Source organism: Theropithecus gelada, chromosome 8, assembly GCF_003255815.1.
Source record: "Theropithecus gelada isolate Dixy chromosome 8, Tgel_1.0, whole genome shotgun sequence".
NCBI lineage: Eukaryota > Metazoa > Chordata > Mammalia > Primates > Cercopithecidae > Theropithecus > Theropithecus gelada.
The window spans coordinates 14,691,542-14,711,166 of record NC_037676.1 but is presented as its reverse complement, the minus strand read 5'-3'; the positions used below and the strand labels follow the sequence as shown (position 1 = coordinate 14,711,166).

Here is a 19,625-nt window from a genome sequence, read left to right as displayed (position 1 = left end):
CTGAACTATGAATATATGAAATAGAAGGATTTGTAAATTTCAGCTTGTGTCTTTGATTTTGTTTTTTTTTTATTGTAAATTTACAATTTGTCATGGTTTAAATTTACAGGGTAAAAAGTGATGTCATAATTGGTTGCTTTTGGTACTGCTCATTTACACAAATAGGCATTACCCAGTTCCTCATAAAAGACAGGTCGAGTTCCTGGGGTAATCAAATGACTCTTTTAGGGTATCAGGTTACCATTTAGTTTGGTGCACTGCAAGAAAAGTATTCAAAATATCAGGCATCTTTCCTAATGAATTATTCCCTGATTACTTGCTACATTCTGTTCATTTCTCCACCAGATTGTCTAACTGCCTCATATTTGATACTGAAATCAGGAAGCAAAGAGTATATGATGGACAATCATAGTAATTCTACTTTCTAAATTGAACAGGTTTATCACGTCCCCATCTGTACATCCATTTGAGCCTACTAAACTCAGCTTGACCAAATCAAACTCATCTAGACTCATAATCATGATGCAAATATCTGCAAAACCCAAATGGCTGTCCTAGTAGCCTCAAATAACTAATACATTAAATATCGTAGAATTATGACTGATATACTGCGGTGGATATTATGTTTACATATGCTTTATTCCCCAAATAAGAACAAATTTACTTTAGAGGACTATTTCCCTGAAAGCATGTTAGGGAGAACGCCCTATCACTTTTCACTCAAAAAATATGTGCTGACCACTTTCTGCAGGCCTGGTTTTCTACAATATCCTGTAGAGTATGTGTAAACAGTTACAGAATCTCTGAATTCACAGAGCTTCCAGGATGATAAGTAATAATATAAGTGAGGCAAATGTCATGATCAAGGATGTTTGATCTCACGTGCATTCCTTTTAAGGGGCTCATTTTAGAGTTGTTTTCCCATGACAACAATGTTTTGAAGGAGAAACAACTTTCTTTTCTAAAGGAATCTCTGGGTGGGCCATCTAAGGAGCTGTTTATGTCCATGTGATCAATAACAAGGTAGCTTGACCTGTAGGCATGGAAGGGGCTACCTACGTGAGATGCCCTGGGAGAGAAGTGAAGGCTCCTCTGGCTGCAAACTTTTCATCATCAACCAATACTATTTACTTTCCTTACATAGTCTGAATTTTCTACCATAGGAATGGTGCCTCCAGAAGAGAATATAAAGCTGATCTTAACCATGGATATTGGAAGAGAGAACCACATTTTATTAATGTTTATATCCACATATATCTTTACCCTGGCCCACCCCTTCCCATAGGCTGTGGCCCAAGAAGGCCTCTCCCTCAGGCTTCAACAAGGACAGGATTCCTACATATACACCTGAGTAAGGAACGTTGCCTGGTTCCAGGCTGTCGCTCTACGCCTGAGTGTTGAAAGTAGATTTCTTCCGGAGGTAACAAATGGTGCCAGTGAATCAAACAGTGTCACTGCTAACTGTGTATATATCGTTAAATAAAACTAAATTTAGAAGCCTTTACAACAGTGTCACTGCTAACTGTGTACATATCGTTAAATAAAACTAAATTTAGAAGCCTTTACAACAGGCTGGTGAAAATAATGAGGATGAGGAGGAGGGAGAGGAGAACAAGAAAAGGTAACATTTACAAAGTATTCATGACATGCCAGGCACTTTTCCAAGTGGTTTACATGTACGACCTCTTTTAATTATCACATCAGCCTGATGATGCGGAGACAAATAATACACCCATTTTACAGGTGCAATGCACAGGGAGGTTAAATGACTTGCTCGAGGTCAGTCAGCAACTAGTAAGTGGCAAAGACGGTATTTGAACCCCAGTGGGCATGAGTGCAGAGTCCATGCCCTTAACCAGTCTGCTACATTGCAGAAAGGAGCCAGAACAGAGCAGGACACCTAGGATGTGTGAATAATTATCAGACCAGCTTTATGTAAGTGATTTGATCACTGGGATCTTATGGAACTGTCTGTAAAATGATGGATTCTGATTGGATGATGTCTAATGTCTCTTGGAACATCCCATGGCTGAGATTCCATGTAATTGTACTTACATTGTCCATGAGTTAGAAGTAGGTGCCAGACCCTTTCCCACTGCCACAGATTATTGTAGAAAATTAGTTAATTGCCTCCTGAAAGCCTCAGGGAATCTGATCGTATGCAATAAATCTCAACAGCGGTGCTTATATTTTGGGGACAACATTTTCAAACATCATTAAACAAACAAGTCACATAACTCCATAGGCCATATAGAGTCTGCTTAACCATCTCCCAGAACAGAGCTCTATGACTGCCTGATTTCTATGAAAGTATCTCATATGCTTCATTTACAGATTTATTTGCTCACCCATTGAAAATGTACTTGATTTGTAGTTGAACAACCTTGATTTTTAGTTGAACAGCTGTGTTCTGAGCATCACTGTAAGGTACTTGAGAAGTCAGCATTGGAGGGGCTTCTCTGATGCTCCTGTCTAAAGCAGGCACCGTGGCATTCTCTATTCCATTACCCAGTTTTTCTAAAATTATAACCCCCAAATTACCGTCTTTCTTTGCTACCTTTCTCACTCTCTGTCTCTCATTGTTTCTCCACTCTGGAAGATCTGTTTGGATAAGGTTATTTTTAACACCAGGAATGTACTGAGACTGTTACAATATATATTTCTTGAATTAATGAAGGAAATAGTAAAAGTGGAGGTTACTTGTGAATGACACTCTATAAAGAGTAGGGGAATGTTTTCAAATTTTTTAAACTGGCAGAATTTACTGTCAGTGTTTCTATTTATAATTTGAATGACAGGTCTCAGTAACCACAAGTACGGAAGTCTCACTACCTTGCTTACATAGTGAAGGAAGGTATAAATATTAATCAGCGTGTACTGAGAACACATGTTAGGTCTTTGTTACGCTGTGTACTATGAAATTCAGCCAATATATGCTACTTCGTAATTAAATTGAGTTGAAATGTCCTGACTTTACTAATATTTCTGTACATAGTTTATCACTTTATTGCTTTGGGAGCAATCGTTCTAAACATAGTTTATCACTTTATTGCTTTGGAAGTTTGCTTAATTTCTGCTGGAATCAAAGCTTTATACTGGATTAATTAATATTTCTTACTATTAAGAGTAATATACTTCTTAAATTGAGCGCTTCTTAGAGGGAAGTTAGCCCCGTTTTAAGTGTCTCTATTAATAAACCTCAAGAAAAGATTTTTAAAATGTATTTAATATATATAAGCCCTGTCTTCTGGAACTTATGAACTAAAAGTAATATTCCAAAATGCTGGTATTGGGAAAAGATGTGTAATCAGTTTCTTACAATGTGCCTCCCCAAGGGATCAAGTGAAACTGGGTGAATGAGATCTCTCTGAATTGATAATGACACAAAATAAGATGCCAAAACTGTTACAATAGTTTATCAAGAACCACTGAACTCTAGGATAAAATATTTTATTTCACAGGAATATAACATTTTCTTTTGTATGCAGTTGTTATGATCACCATAGTAATATTGGGTAAAAAAAATAGCCATTTTCAGTTTTAATTTAAGCATATAAAACCCTAGATTTGTTTCAGTATATAGTACATACTCGTAAGTAAATCTGTGTATCGTGTGTGTGTGTGTGTGTTTATGTTTATTTACAATGGGATTACAATGAAATATGTAAGAAGAGGTCCATGATAGATAAAGTAATATATTTCAGAGCCAAGACAGCAATTTATTTTATAAACACTCATTGATACTTTACATTGCTTGAGTTGTATTTTTTTCTAAGGCGAATCTTAAGAATTCAATTTTCAGCTTATACATTTTAAAGTTGTCATTTCAGCTACAGCAAAATCCTGCCATTTGATGATTACTGGTTGACTACATAAGTCTTCTGGTTAAAACTCCAAGAGCTATTTTTTTCTAATGTGCTTTTATTTCTACTAACAATTTGTTATTTTTTGAATAGCTACAATGTGCTGAATATACTAAGGTTTATATTTATTGCTTATATTATCTTTCAATGTCAAACAATACGTTTTAGGAAAGATAATATTCCTTCATTTGGAGATTCTCTAATTTCATATTCACTTATAAAACTAGATGTTTTCATTATACTCTCAAGTCTGTATGAAAATGAATTATTACGTCCTTTTTTTCTTCATTCATAATGTAGGTCCTCCAGGTCTTAAAGGTGATCGGGGAGCAATTGGCTTTCCTGGAAGTCGAGGACTCCCAGGATATGCTGGAAGGCCAGGTATTATGATAATGTGTATTTTCTTTATAGAATATGTAGAAGAAATGCCAAGTAATTTATATATATACATAATGTTATATATGTAGTATATATATTTTTAAATTCTTGGATGATAAAAAGTGGTCATTGTGTGAATACTAGTATTCACATTTTGTGGTCTAAAAATGATTTCTGAAATCACATTTTTGAAACTGACTTCTGTTCACCTGAGGAAAGTTTCTATATCCCAAAGGAAAATCATTTTAAAAACCACACAGGATTTATAAACTTTTCACAATAATAAATCATCATGAACAATGATATCCATCTTTGAACAAAGATAGTTGAAAGACTGGCAAAGAAAAAAAAAAGAAGCAAAGTATAAATACCCATTTAACCACAACCGGCCAGACTTTGTGAAGTTACAGTTAGCAAAATACAGAGAAGTCTGAAATCCTATCCTCTGCAAAATAAATTGTCTGCTATTATCTACTAGTGCTTAATCATCAGGGTTGTTCAGCATTTTGAAATGTACACGCATGATGATATTATTTCCATCAGCTCTGCCAGTAGCCTAAGCTTGAATTGCAAACTTTGAACAGCAATTTTAGAAAGAGCTAGGCTTACTGTCTCCTAATTTCAAAGTGAATAATCATCAAGAGAATAGAGTCGGACCGAGTGCAGAGGTGAGCACCTGTAGCCCCAGCTATCTGAGACGCTGAGGTGGGAGGATTGCTTAGCTCAGGAGTTTGAGACGAGCATGAGCAATATAGTGAGGCTCTGTCTCTACAAAATAAGAAAAAGAAATAAAAGGAATAGGGTCCCTATCACTGAGGTATTTTAAAAATACATTTTATTTTTAGAACAGTTTTACATTTATAGAAAAACTGCACAGAAAGCATAGCGAGTTCCCATAAACCACCCATGCACACATGGTTTCCTCTACTATGAACATCTTGCATTAGTGTGGTACATATGTAACCATTAATAAACCAACATTGATATATCATTATTAACCAAAATCTATCATGTACATTAGTGGCCACTCTTTGTGTTGTACATTCAATGTGTTTCAGCAGAGATATAATGTCATTACAGTATTAGACGGAAGAGTTTCACTGCCCGAAAGGTCCCCTGTGCTCCACCAACTCTATTCCTCCCCACCATCATCTCTTGGTAGCCACTCATCTTTTGACTGACTCCGTAGTTGTGCCTTTTCCAGAATGTCATATAGTTGGAATCATACAGTATGTAGCCTTGTCAGATGGACTTCTTTCACTTAGCAATATGAATGTAAGGTTTCTCTATATCTTTTCATGGTCTGATTGCTCATTTCTTTCTTTTTTTTTTTTTTATTTAAGATGGAGTCTTGCTCTGTCACCCAGGCTGGAGTGGAGTGGCATCATCTCGGCTCACTGCAAACTCTGCCTCCCGGGTTCATGCCATTCTCCTGCCTCAGCCTCCCAAGTAGCTGGGACTACAGGTTCCCACCACCATGCCTGGCTAATTTTTTGTATTTTTAGTAGAGACAGGGTTTCACCCTATTAGCCAGGACGGTCTCGATCTCCTAACCTTGTGATCCGCCCGCCTCGGCCTCCCAAAGTGCTGGGATTACAGGCATGAGCCACTGTGCCTGGTTGCTCATTTCTTTGTATTATTCAATAGTTTTCCATTTTATGGATTTACCACAATTTGTTTATCCATTCATCTATTAAAGGACATTTTGGTTGCTTTGAAGTTTTAGGCTGGGCGTGGTGGCTCACACCTGTAATCCTAGAACTTTTGGAGGCCAAGGCAGGCAGATTACTGAGGTGGGTGGATAATTTGAGATCAGCAGTTTGAGACCAGCCTGGCCAACATAGTGAAACCCTGTCTCTACCAAAAAATACAAAAATTAGCCAGGCATGGTGGTACATGCCTGTAATGCTAGCTATTCAGGAGGCTGAGGTGTGAGGATCACTTGAACCTGGGAGGCAGAGGTTACAGTGAGCCGAGATCATGCCACTGCACTCCAGTCTGAGTGACAGAGTGAGACCGTGACTCAAAAAAAAAAAAAAAAGTTTTAGAAATTTTGCATAAAACAGCTATAAACATTAATGTGCTGGCTTTTGTGTGGACACAAGTTTACCTAGGAGTGTGATTGCTGGATTGCTGGATCAAATGGTAAACATATGTTTAGCTTTGGAGAGGATTATTTCATTCATTCACCCAGTCCACACAACTTGATGAGGGGTCACTGTGTGCTGGAGATAAATACAGCACAGCTGCTGTTCTTAAGGAGCTGGAGACAGAAAAAAATGCATAAGCAATTAGCTATAATGCCATGTGGTAAGTAAACAGCCTTGGTGAGGTTGGGCAAAATGCTGCATGGAAGTAGAGAGTATAGAGTGATTAATTCCATACCGTAAGAAAATGTGTTACATAGAAAGTAGTGTTTGTTAGTGCCAGACTAAAAGAGGCCTAGAATTTCTTTAGGTTTGTATTTCTCAAACTATAGGAGGCATTGGAATCACCATGAGGATGTGTTAAAACAGCTTACAGGACTCCACCCCAGAGTTTCTGATGTGGTAGGTCTGGGATTGGGCTTGCATCCTCACCAATTTCCAGGTGAAGGTGATGCTATTGGTCCAGGGACTATATTTTGAAAGCTGTTATGTTTAGGTGGGAAAAAACAGCAGAGAAAAAGTAATCAAGCACAAAGAAAAACAAGGGCAGAGGTAATAAGTCCCTTGACAAAACATATCCTTAGGACATCACTTCTTATTAAAAGACACCAATCTGGTAGAGATGTGAGCAGCAGTGCCGGGTGCTGCTCTGGTTGTACTGCAGACTAAAAGAAGGAACAATACAGTCTCTCCTCTATAAGAGTCTGAAGAAGGTGGTAAAATTAGAAATAAGTCCAATAATTGTCAAAAATGAAATATGTAAAAACAGGTCCATGATAGATAAAGTAATGTATTTCAGAGCTAAGACACTGATTTATGTTATAAACACTCTTTGATACTTCACATTGCTTGAGTTGTAGTTTTTTAACAGCCTGGACTATGTGAATGACATCAAAAACGTTATCAGATTCTGAAGCAAAAAGTTCAAAAAGAACTTCCTCCATCTATATTCTTCTATTCTCCCTCCCACACTCCTTTTCTTCCCACCTTGCCCTTTCCTTCTACATTGATTAAGTACACACTGCTCATAAGGTTACAGTGCTAGAAACAGGGAAATGGAAAGTAAATAAGACAGTCTACAACTGAAAAGATACACAAAGACCTGACATATTTACTTCAGAAAGTTTGGAGGATTTAATTGAAGTCAAACCTTGCATATCTTCAAAATCCATAGAAGGCTCTGTTCTACCTTGTTCAACAAAGTAGAACTTTCAGCATGCAAATAACGTGCTTCTGTCCATTTTGCCTCTTGAAGTTCATTCAAAGCCTGATTGTCTCCCTCAGAGTAAGTTATGGTCATTTTCAGGATTATCTAAAATATTAGACATACATATCATTTATTAATTCAACACATTTACTGAACATTTTCTCTGTGTGATTCATGGAGCTATCTACAGATGGTTGAACACATGAGTCTGAAGTTTTGAGGAGAGGCCAGAGATTAAAAGACAAAGTTTAGCTATGATCATATAAATATTCTTCAGAACCCCTGATTTTGGTAATATTTTATGGGTAGAGAGTAGGAAGGTACAAAGAGAAGAGGCTTAGCATAAAGCTTTAAGTAGTTCCAGAAGTACAGGCTGAGATGAACAAAGTAGCAAATGGAAGAGAAGTAGCCCAACTGAAGAAGAAAACGCAGAGAATAGAGCATGAAAAAAGACAAAAACAGAGAGAGTTTCAAAGGTGGTCAAGTAAGGTGAAGTCTACTAAAAGCTCTTTGCAACTGCTGCTTCGGGGATGTCGCCATTGTTCAGAGCAGATTCTGTGGGGTGGGATGATAACCAGATTAGGGTATGTGGAGGAGGGAATGGTTGATAAGGGTTGGAGATGGGCTACAGCCAACTCTTGAGCTGCCTTGCTATGCAGAGGAGGAGGAAGAGACTCACTTTTAGTTAGTTTTGTTTGTTTCATTGTTTTTTCTTTGTAGGAGGGATCTGAGTACCATTTACATGCTTATGGAAAGATAAAATAGAGGAGGAGTGGCTGAAGACAGAGAAAAGCAAAGCAAAAGATAGTGTAGGGTTAATGAGAGGGTATAAGGTGAGGAATTCAGGGACCAGGAAGAAGCACTAGGCTTAGGAGAGAGGATGATCACATTTCAAAATAACTTAAAAAAACGAGGGGTGGAGAGGTGGGCTACAGCTGCAGAAAATTTGGTTACTATAATTAAGGCATGTATGCAAAAACATCTAACCTAGTATCTGGCTCATAGAAGAGGCACTTAAAAATGCTTGGCATCATGATGATGTTATTGAAGACACCTCCTCTTACATTCTTTCAAGTTAGACTATCCTCTTACATATGACCTGGTTCTTATTTTTAAATGGCTTTTAGAAATATAAGTTACCTTTTTTAAAAGAGTAATACATAGGACAGGAGATAGTTAACTCTAGGTTTGGACCAAGCCCTTGCATTCATTTTTTGCCAGAGGTATCATTCTGAGGGGCCAGTACATTCCTCTCCTTTAGAAAGGATATTTTTGATGTTTTCAAGTGTGAAAAAAAATTTCCAAATATCATCGGTAAGCAAATCTCTGAATCATGTTAAAATGATACAAAACATTTGTTTATTTATAAGGAGATAAGGCATTTCATTTTACCATCTTTAAGAGGAAAAGTCACAGTGGTGTAAGAACAAAAGCAAAATAAAAACATGAAAGTAATTTTTTATTTATCATGGAATCTGAGAGCTACAAGGGCCTTTCGTGGGTCAGTGCTCTGGCTTAAGTATGTCTGTTCTGAAATATCTAAGACAAGTTGCTGTGTGAAAAGGCTTCTAAGAACAATACATAGTTTCTTTCTCTTTTCTCATTGTGAAGATAATGTTGAAATAATGAAATTAAGCTTGCTTATTATGTTCTCTTTTATGAAAAGAATTAGAACTGATCAGTTACACTTTGTTTTAACTCCTCCCTTCCCAAGTTTTTAACAGTTTTTTAGACCTTTTTCCTCTTGGACAATCTGAAAATTTGGTACTATATTTTATTAAAGCATGCTCTCAAAAAATAGGAAAGGTTTTGGGTGCTTTGTGGTAACAATGATTTTTGCCAATTTAACAGTACCTGAAACAACTCAGTTACAATTAAGAAATGAATATAATGATATGAAGTATAATCACATTATGCAAAGCAATTAGAGAATTAGAAATTTGGTATTATGACCCTGATATAAAATGGTTGGCATTTCATTAAATCTTCAAAATACAGTTTCAATTGGGAATAATTTTTACTCTTTAAGTGCCTCAAGTCTCATGCTACTAATTATATACATTATATTATATATATGTATTTTTTTAAATTGGTAAATTAGGATCCAAAAATCTTCTCTAAGAAATACATAATGACACGTGTTCAAAATAAAGCACAGATGAAGATAATGTAAACTAGAGAAATCAAAAATACATATAAACACTAAAATTATATATAATTGTACCATAAAAAATGAACTGAGATGAAAAAGGTTTTCTCTCATTCCCTGAGAATAAAATCACAGAGAGAAGATTCCAGCTAAGCTTTAGGAGGTGAAGAATAGAAATAAGAAGAACTAGATCTTTTATGTGTATCTTTTATGGGCAAAATGCGTAATGAACAGGCAACTCTACAATGGAAAGCATTATTTTTTTATTTCCTAGAAGAATAAACTTTAGCTCAGAAAGATTTAAAGACTTGTCCCAAGTCACATACCCAGTAAGTGGCAGAGCAAAATAACTCAACACAAGGGTTTCTAAATTATTACTATTATTCTCTCGAAGTCTATGATTGTTAAACTACATCCCCTGAGCTCTAGGATGAAAAGGTTGAAGGTTCTCAATTTTGCTGGAGGGAATCAAAAACATTAACAAAGATTTTGACTTAGAGACAGAGAGCACTCGGATCAGTTCTACATTTGTGTCAAGACAATAATTAACAAGATCTGATTGTATCTGATGGCTGTTGGAAGAAAAATCACTAAGCAGGAACAGCACCAAACTTATGAGATGAAATATCTTTTTGATACTAAAGAAAGATCTGCAGACCCCTTTAAAAATCAACAGTGGGTGAAGTAGCAACCCCTTGGCAAAGACCAAGATCTAGCAATGTTTCCGCATCCATTTGAAGCCCTGACCCTTGTATAAAATATTTGTACCACACCCCTGTATAAATGGATGAGATTTCTCCAAACTAAAGGTGATCATCCTAGAGATGAGAATGCTCCAAGGATCTTCCTACCTTCTCCATGACTAAGGATCTCAACACTCCCAGAAATTCCTTGGCAGCCCAGTTTTGGGGGATGGTACACTCTAAAGAAATGAAAACCATAAATTGTAATGTGAATAGAAGAATGGGATGTGGGAGCTGATGGAAGGCACTGGACTTCCTGGGGGTGTGAGTAAGACCAGTCAAAGGAAGACGAGAAAAGGACGATGAATAAGTACAAAACAAGCTCCTTATTCTTCAGATTTGCTTGATTTACGAAAATGGGGCATTTAGGGCCTTGTAAAAATTTGAAATATCACAATACTGGGTTCAGAATGGAGCTTCCTAAGTAATAACTATTATTATTAATGTCAATGCTATTAAACATTTCAATATCTGTCAGTTCTTATACATTTATATTTTAATTACCTTGTGACGATCTGTCTGCAGTTAAAGCAAACATTGTGAATTGCCCTGATTAAAAACAAATATTTTTTTTTTTCTTTTCTCAAGGAAATTCTGGACCAAAAGGCCAGAAAGGGGAAAAGGGGAGTGGAAACACACTAAGTAAGTATATAGTATTTTGTTTTCTGTGTGAATTCTTGTAATAAGTAAGTCTATGATACTAGAGATCTGGGTTTGAGGCAAATGTTGGGAACTTCAGCACAGATCCAGAGAGACTGTATGGAAGCCAAACATAATTTTCTACAAATAAGCATGCTAATTGGGGTAAAACAAATACATTCTATTATACAACTCTTTCAATCTCATTATCCGTTTGTCTTTTGTTTTTCTGATGAACACTATTTTCTAAATATTCCACATAGAAAATTGTTCAATTTTCAAGTCAATTTCTATCCACTGAGGGAAAATCAAGCTTATGAGTAGAAACAATTACAACCTCCTTCCTTACTAAATGAACCCTTAAATATAAGAATTTGAACAGTTTAAGAACCCTGAAAAATTAACACTCTGATGGCTGGGGCTTTTTGTTTTGTTTATTTTACTAAAAACTTGAAATGTGGTATTCCATGTTCTAAACCTTTAAACCTGCAACAGAATAGATTTCACAAGAATATTTGTCCATCTAATGCTGACCTCATGTTACAATATAAACAATCTGCTAATTGGACCTTAAAAACTGAGTATTAGATGAGATGTCTTCTATTTGCCATGCTGTAAGTCAATTGTTGTGTCTAGGCTCAATGTATACTGATATGATGAAAGGATTATGAAGAGGAATGTGGAACACCCACTTAACTTCTCAGAATCAAAAGGCTCCCTGTTCTGTATTCCCAGTAGGAACTACATGTGATGGGTGTGTGTCTATGTGTCCATGGGATAGCTGATACAAACAGGGTGATCATAGTTAATCATCAGGGGTCTGTTTTAGACAGATAATGGCAAATCCTTTTATGTACCAAAATCTAGCAGTTTTTAGTCGTAATCATTATCTAGAAATATACAGTACCAATTTCTCTGTCTTACAAAACCTAATTATTTTAACCTAGTACTGTGTAGGTATGCCATATTTAGGCAAAGTAGGGCGTGGTGGTGAATATCAGCCATTAGAATAGTCATTAGTGTAATCATGATGCTTTCAAAGTACAACAGAGTATTGTGTTTTTTCTGAGTACTTTAGTGTTACTTAATGAGTATTATTATTATATTAAAACAAAGAAACATGTCTGTCTTCTCTCCATTGTATCCATTTGTTCTTTAAAGTGGTCACTTTTGCCTGCTGTATACTTTTTTCGTTTGGTGTTTTTTGTTTGTTTGTTTGTTTTGAGATGGAGTCTCACTCTGTCACCAGGCTGGAGTGCAGTGGCACCATCTTGGCTCACTGCAACCTCCACCTCCTGGGTTCAAATGATTCTTCTCCTGCCTCAGCCTCCTGAGTAGCTGGGACTATAGGTGCACACCACCAGGCCCAGCTAATTTTTGTTATTTAGTAGAGACAGAGTTTCACCATGTTGGCCAGGCTAGTCTCAATCTCCTGACCTTGTGATCTGCCCACCTCGGCCTCCCACAGTGCTGGGATTACAGGCATGAGCCACTGTGCCCGGCCCACCTGCTGTATATGTTTTACTCGACTTACTTCTTTCTTTCTCCTTTTCACTCCATTTACTTTCAGCTAAGCTCCTCCTGAAAAGTTCTTCTTCTTATCCTTATGTTTATCTTTATCTCTGCCTTTATTTTATCTTTTGTTTTTCTTTATCTCCTTTTCCTGAGGCTTTCTCTGAGCTTCTTAACATTGACTCTAGTCAAGCTTTGCAAATAAGAAGCTATTTTTTAATTTTTAGTCTGCAAATAGCACCCCACTGTCTTCCATCACCTAAGGTTATCAAATGCTTTGAACATTTTCTTCAGATATGTTCAGAAATGTTTTCAGTTACAGATATTTTAATGGCTATTTTGGAGTTTATGTACATACTTTCTTTGAGGAAGCAGTAAGAGCGATGCTTGTATACAGCCTCTGAATTCTCCACCAGGTCCTCCCTCCTCATATGGAGTATATAACAACTGCATAATGCTTAAAAAAGAATGATACACATAAACATCTAATGTGGTATATTCTGCTTTTTGCTGATGTTAATATGTCAGTCATCTGTCCATATTAAATATGGCTCTATCTCTTTTCTCTCAATGGCTACACCTTATTCTATTACTCAGCTATACCGTAATTACCATAATATAGCCATTCACCCCTCTCGTCCTGAACACTAAATGATTTTTGTTTGCTTTGGTCAGACTTTAATAAGCAATGCTATATTCAACATTCCAACATATAATCTTGTGGGAATACTTTTTAATAGGGAATTTGCTAGAAGTAGAATCAATGGTTCAAAGGTTATATTCATTTTACCATTTGATGAATTCTTGTAAATGGCTGCTAAAAGCTTGTACCAACCTATTCTGTATGAAAGTACCTGATTCCCCACATCTTTAGTTCCTTCTGGTAGGTGAAAATGTATATTCAGTTTTTTAATATGCATTTTTAAAATTTTTTCAGGCTTTCTTTAAATATGATTAAAAATACTAATTAATTTCCTCTTTCATACATGTGTCAGGACCAGTACAACTCACTGATCACATGAGGGCGGGGCCCTTTTAAGATCAGGTGGGTTGGGCGGGACGTCCTCTGCTACCATCTCATTAAAAGGCCCTTCGCCTCTGGACAAGTCATCTGCACAACTGACTTCCAAGATCCTTTTGTGACTCCTCCAAATGACCTTGGTTCCTGTGTTGTACCTGACTTCCACGTGGCCTCCTCTCCTGCTCCCTGGTGCTGTTTGGGTCTCTGCTCCCACGCTCATACCTCTACTTACTCCAGTTACGCCACCATCACTCCTCTCCCCTATCACCCCCAACCTAGACACCTCTCATGCATGGACTGGAGGGCTGCTCTAACCAGTCCTCAGTTCTCTGTCACCCGTTCACCTTGAGTCTTGAACCCAATTTAGTTTATTGAGTTCTAGGAGAACTGCTGTGTTCTCACCCTAACGTGGAAGAGTGATGTTTCAGTCAAGCAAAATGATTCCTACCATATCGTGTAACACTTACGTGAGGCTCTGTCCTAAATATCTCAGTTACCAATATGTGGTTTGGTAGCATTTCTCATCATGCTTTGCTCACGTGCAATGAGACTACAACTAGGATGTGAATTTTAAGTATCCTATCTAAAATTCATACAATGATAGGAAAAATCCATTGGTTTTTCATTTGATTTTTACTGCGGACTCAGCTCAATCTTAAATGAATGCTGGTCTTTTTCCAACGCATTTTTGATCTAAGTAAAGCCTGTGAGTCAAGGGCTTTTTTTTTTTTTCTTTTTCTTTTTTTAAGAGACAGAGTCTTGCTCTGTTTCACAGTCTGGACTACACCCATTCACCTAGAGTCTAGAACCCAATTTAATTTATTGGGTTCTAGGAGAACTGTCACAGGTACTGATAATATGCAAGTTCTTTCTATTCAAACATTATTCTCAACCAGAGATAGGGATGTCAGAAGAAAATCCATTCACTCATTAATTCATTAATTCACATGTCCATTGTGTACCTCCATGAGCTGGACATAACCTAATAAGGGAGATGCTCTCTCTGGTTTTGCAGAGCTAATTGTCCCTGAGAGATGTAGACAAATGAACAAGCAATTACAATACATGTAAGCTATACTGGGGGAAGAATAGGGCTGGATAGGTATGCAGAGGAGATAAAGAGTTTTTAATTCCTTAGAATATTTTTTTAAAAATTGATTCTGGGCCGGGCGCAGTGGCTCAAGCCTGTAATCCCAGCACTTTGGGAGGCCGAGACGGGCGGATCACGAGGTCAGAAGATGGAGACCATCCTGGCTAACACGGTGAAACCCCGTCTCTACTAAAAAATACAAAAAACTAGCTGGGCGCAGTGGCGGGCGCCTGTAGTCCCAGCTACTCGGGAGGCTGAGGCCGGAGAATGGCGTGAACCCGGGAGGCGGATCTTGTAGTGAGCTGAGATCCGGCCACTGCACTCCAGCCTGGGCGACAGAGCAAGACTCCGTCTCAAAAAAAAAAAAAAAAAAAAAATTGATTCTGAGTTTACCTTCTCATCTTCCTATTTTCCAAATTACAGTGCGTGTATGTGTATATATACATATATATGTATATTTTATATATATAAAAGTTTTGAAGTGAAGTCGAACTTGGGCGATTTATCCAACCCATTTAAACCAAAAATAAAACTTATATTACCTGGTCATTTCAAACAAAAACATTTTGATCATGAAAAAGAATACCAATATTCTTTTGTTGTAAAAAGCTCTTATGGGATTCCATGTTATATTTTTGGTTTCTCTCTAGTGATCAACAGACCACATTTTCACAACTCTTCTTTCCTTTAAGACCCAAGATTCATACAATTCAGATTCTAGTAGAACTCTAGATAGTATGCCTATGGGTATCTCAGCATTTTGATTTCCACATTTGTGTAATGAACATGTTAACACCTACCTCACAGGGTTGTTGTGAGGATCAAGTAAGATACTGTGTGTGTGAAGATGCTCTATGAAATCATAAAGTACTTTAAAGATGTAAGGTATGCTTCGCAGTGATCTCTCTGAACTGGAATAGCTTTTCCTCGCTGGTATAATGCAGACATTTTTAATTTGTAATCAGAGTAGGAGAGAAAGCAAAATGAAAATGCAAGACGCTGAATAAATGTCATGGCAAAAAGAGAGATGCTAGAGAAAAAGAGAAGATTTTATATTAGACAGAGCAACGCAAGTGTGACCAGATCGCAAATCAATGAGTTTGTCTGAGTCGAGCAGAAGAACATTAGTTATAAATAAGCGACTAAACAGAGTACACGCCAGAGGCCAGAAGCTGTCACCAGAGGTCAGAACAAAATGTCAGGCTAATAAAACAAGAGTCCAGGCTCTGAAGGACAAAGCATGGGCCCAAGACACTGCTGATGAGAAAATTCCGAGAAAGGTTGAAACAAGTTAGAGTTGTCAATGGTACTCTGGTTTCATGCCTACATGACATTAAAATCTCCAGAAGTAAAAGGTAGAGGAGGATTAGCCGCTTGTTCAGATACTCCCAAATATTAGCAGGCTAGCAACATTGAATAGCCAGTTTACGCAAACATCTAGAGATAAGTTGTATCTCTTTTTCCTTGGTTTAATTTGATGAGACCTCCTGTCCCATTCTGCACTGGAAGTCAGTAGAGTATGAGCAGGTTTCTTCAGCAGACCTTGGTCCACATCAGGCACAGGATGGCCTCAGTCCCAGAGATGCTGGGACACCATTCCAGGGATTCAGTTAAAAAGTCATCTGATATCCTAGACTAAATATAGATTTTTCAGTGTGAAAAACTAATCCAAACTTTTCAAATTAGGGAAGAAAGGCTTCTCTTCTCTCTTTAGACAAAAAAATGGATGCTGAATGCTCTGTTCAAATTATTGGCACAAATGGCACAAATTTTATCAACTTTAAAAATGTATAATGGAGAGAAAAGAAGCCTGCAATAAGCTCTAATGCTAGTCATAGTGAATTGTCTGCTGTGTTCTCACCTTAACTTGGAAGAGTGATGTTTTAGTCAAGCAAAATGATTCCTACCATAAAACATAACACTTGTGTGAGGCTCTGTCCTAAGTATCTCAATTACTGAGGACTCAGCTCAATCTTAAATGAACACTAGTCTTTTTACAAAGCATTTTTGATCAAAGTAAAGCCTGTGAGGCAAGGGCTTTTTTTTTTTTTTTTTTCCTTTATCTTTTTTTTAAGAGACAGAGTCTTTCTCTGTTGCACAGGCTGGACTACAGTGGCACCTCCATAGCTCACTGCAGCTTTGAGCTCCTGGGCTTAAATGATCCTCCCACCTCTGCCTCCTGAGTAGCTAGGACTTCAGGCACACACCACTATGCTTGGCTATTTAAAAAAGAAAAAAAAAAGAGAGATGGGATCTCACTGTATTGCCAAGGCTGATCTCAAACTATTGGCCTCAAGCAATCCTCCTGCCTCATCCTCCCAAAATCTTGGGATTACAGGTGTGAGCCACCACACCCAACCCAACAGGGTTTTTGGTGCATTCTACATTAATCCTCAGAAGAGCATTTGGGTGAAGGACTGCTATCCCAGTTTCTAGAATTATAAGCTGAGGCTTACTGCTAATTAGTGGAAGAACAGAAACTCAAAGCCAGGTCTTTAAATCTCCAAAGTCCTGATGACTCCATTCAGTATTCCCACACTAGTGTTATGTATTTTTATATATAAATATCACAGATATGTCATGTGGAGAGTGTGCAAAGAGAAAGATACAAAGAGATAGGTAGAGAGAGAGAAAGGCAGAAAAGGAAGAAATTTGTAATGAGCGGTTTGGTTTTCTAGAATGGGCCTAGTAATTTGAAGAGCTAAAGAGATAAAAATTCTTACAGCAGATCAAATTCCAAATAAGCATTCTCAATTATTCTTTGTTTATGTTTCCACCTTCATAACTACTCCAGCTATTGCCTCTAGTCTCCCTTCTAAGGATATTACTCAGAAACATAGTTTTCCCGGAATGCTCACAAAGCTTCCATTATCACTAATGAGAGCTACTTATGTGCGCCTGGGGAAGCGCTACCTGTTAATATTCTATCTTTATTTTGGTAATGGGCTCAGCCTTAACATTTTTCACTATTATTTGGCCGCTGCAATGTCTCTCTTTTCTATTGTGTCCCTTTTTTAACTCCATAATGTACTTTCTTAGTAGCACTAGTTATGAGTTAGCAGAACTGAGTGTACCTGCGTAGGGATGGTTCCAGGTTTCTTAGGTAAATGCTGCTCATCCTTGACAGTTACATGGTGTTTCTGTGGATTCACAAATTAGCGTTGGCTCACACCTGTAATCCCAGTACTTTGGGAGGCCAAGGTGGGCAGATCACAAGGTCGAGAGATTGAGACCATCCTGGCCAACATGGTGAAACCCTGTCTCTGCTAAAAATACAAAAATTAGCTGGGTGTGGTGGTGCAAGCTTGTAGTCCCAAATACTTGGGAGGCTGAGGCAGGAGAATCGCTTGAACCTGGGAGGCAGAGGTTGTGGGGACCCGAGATCATACCACTGTACTCCAGCCTGGAGACAGAGCAAGACTGCTTCTCAAAAGAAAAAAAAAAATGCAGCATTCCATTAACAATAGATGTGTTCCTTAATAGAGTGTATAGCTAATACAGGCATACTGTGGACATATTGTGGGTTTAGTTCTAGACCATGGCAAAAAAAAAAAAGCAATTATCACAATGAAACATGCCAGACAATTTTTTTTGGTTTCCCAGTGCATACAATACTTATATTTACACTACACTGGAGTCTATTAAGTGTGGCATAGCATTATGTCTTTAAAATAATGTACATTCTTTAATTTTAAAATACTTTGTTGCTAAAAAATGCTAACAATCATTTGAACCTTCCGGAAGTCGTAATCTTTTTCTGGTAGAGGCTCTTGCCTCAGTGTTGATGGCTGCTGACTGATCAGCGTGATGGTGGCTGAAGATTGGGGTGACTGTGGCAATTTCTTAAGATAACAGTGAAATATGCCACATTGATTGAGTCTTCTGTTCATGAGAAATTTCTCTGCTGCATGCAATGGATGCTGTTTGATAGCACTTACCCACTTTAGAACTTCTTTCAAAATTAAAATCAGTCCTCTCATATTCTACTGCTGCTTTAGCAACTAAATTTATATAATATTCTAAATCCTTTGTTGTCATCTCAACAATGTTCACAGTATCTTCCCCTCAGGAGTAGGTTTTATCTCAAGAAACCACTTTCTTTGCTCATCCATAAGAAGCAACCCCTAATCGGTTCAAGTTTTATCGATTGCAGCAATTCAGCCACATCCTCAGGCTCCACTTCTAATTCTAGTTCTCTGCTTCTCTTATTATTTATACCACATTTGTAGTGACTTTCTCCATTAAAGTCTTGAACCCCTCACAGTCGTTCATGAGGGTTGGAATCAACTTCTTCCAAATTCCAGTTAACCTCAATACTTTGACCTTCTCCCATGAATTATAAACTCTTTTAATGCCATATAGGATTGTGAAACCTTTCCGAAAAGTTTTCAATTTACTTTGCTCAGACACATCAGAGGAATCACTCTGTATGGCAGTTATAGCCTTACAAGATGTATTTCTTAAATAATAAGACTTGAAAGTAAAAAATAATCCTTGATCCATGGTCTACACAATGGATACTGTGTTAGCAGGCATGAAAACACCACCAGTCTTTTAGTCCATCTCCATCAGAGCTCTTGGGTGAGCAGGTGCACTGTCAATGAGCAGTAATATTTTAAAAGGATTTTTTTTTTTTTCTGAGCAATAAGTCTCAACAGTGAGATTAAAATATTCATGCTGTCAACAGACGTGCTGTCACCCAGGCCTCGTTGTCCTATTTCTAGAGCACAGGGAGAGGACATTTAGCTTACCTCTTAAGGGCCCTAAACTTGAGCATTTCCTTCAACTTAAAGTCACCAGCTGCATTAGCTCCCAACAAGGGAATTAGCCTATACTTTAAAGCTTTGAAGTCAAGCATGAACTTCTCCTCTCTAAG

At 37.5% G+C, this 19,625-nt stretch overlaps 1 protein-coding gene across 3 annotated transcripts in view; it reads left to right on the top strand.

The window, feature by feature from the left end:
* The window catches only part of MSR1 (macrophage scavenger receptor 1), an 83,825-nt gene that overhangs the window by 38,091 nt on the left and 26,109 nt on the right, over window positions 1–19,625 (top strand). For 2 of the 3 annotated variants that reach the window (XM_025394517.1, XM_025394516.1), the window contains exons 7-8: window positions 4,164–4,244; window positions 11,076–11,129. In XM_025394517.1, the coding sequence (XP_025250302.1) occupies window positions 4,164–4,244; window positions 11,076–11,129 (135 nt within the window). Of the gene's footprint in view, window positions 1–4,163; window positions 4,245–11,075; window positions 11,130–13,633; window positions 13,938–19,625 lie in introns of those variants that run through there. The other variant, XM_025394518.1, reaches the window with a different exon arrangement.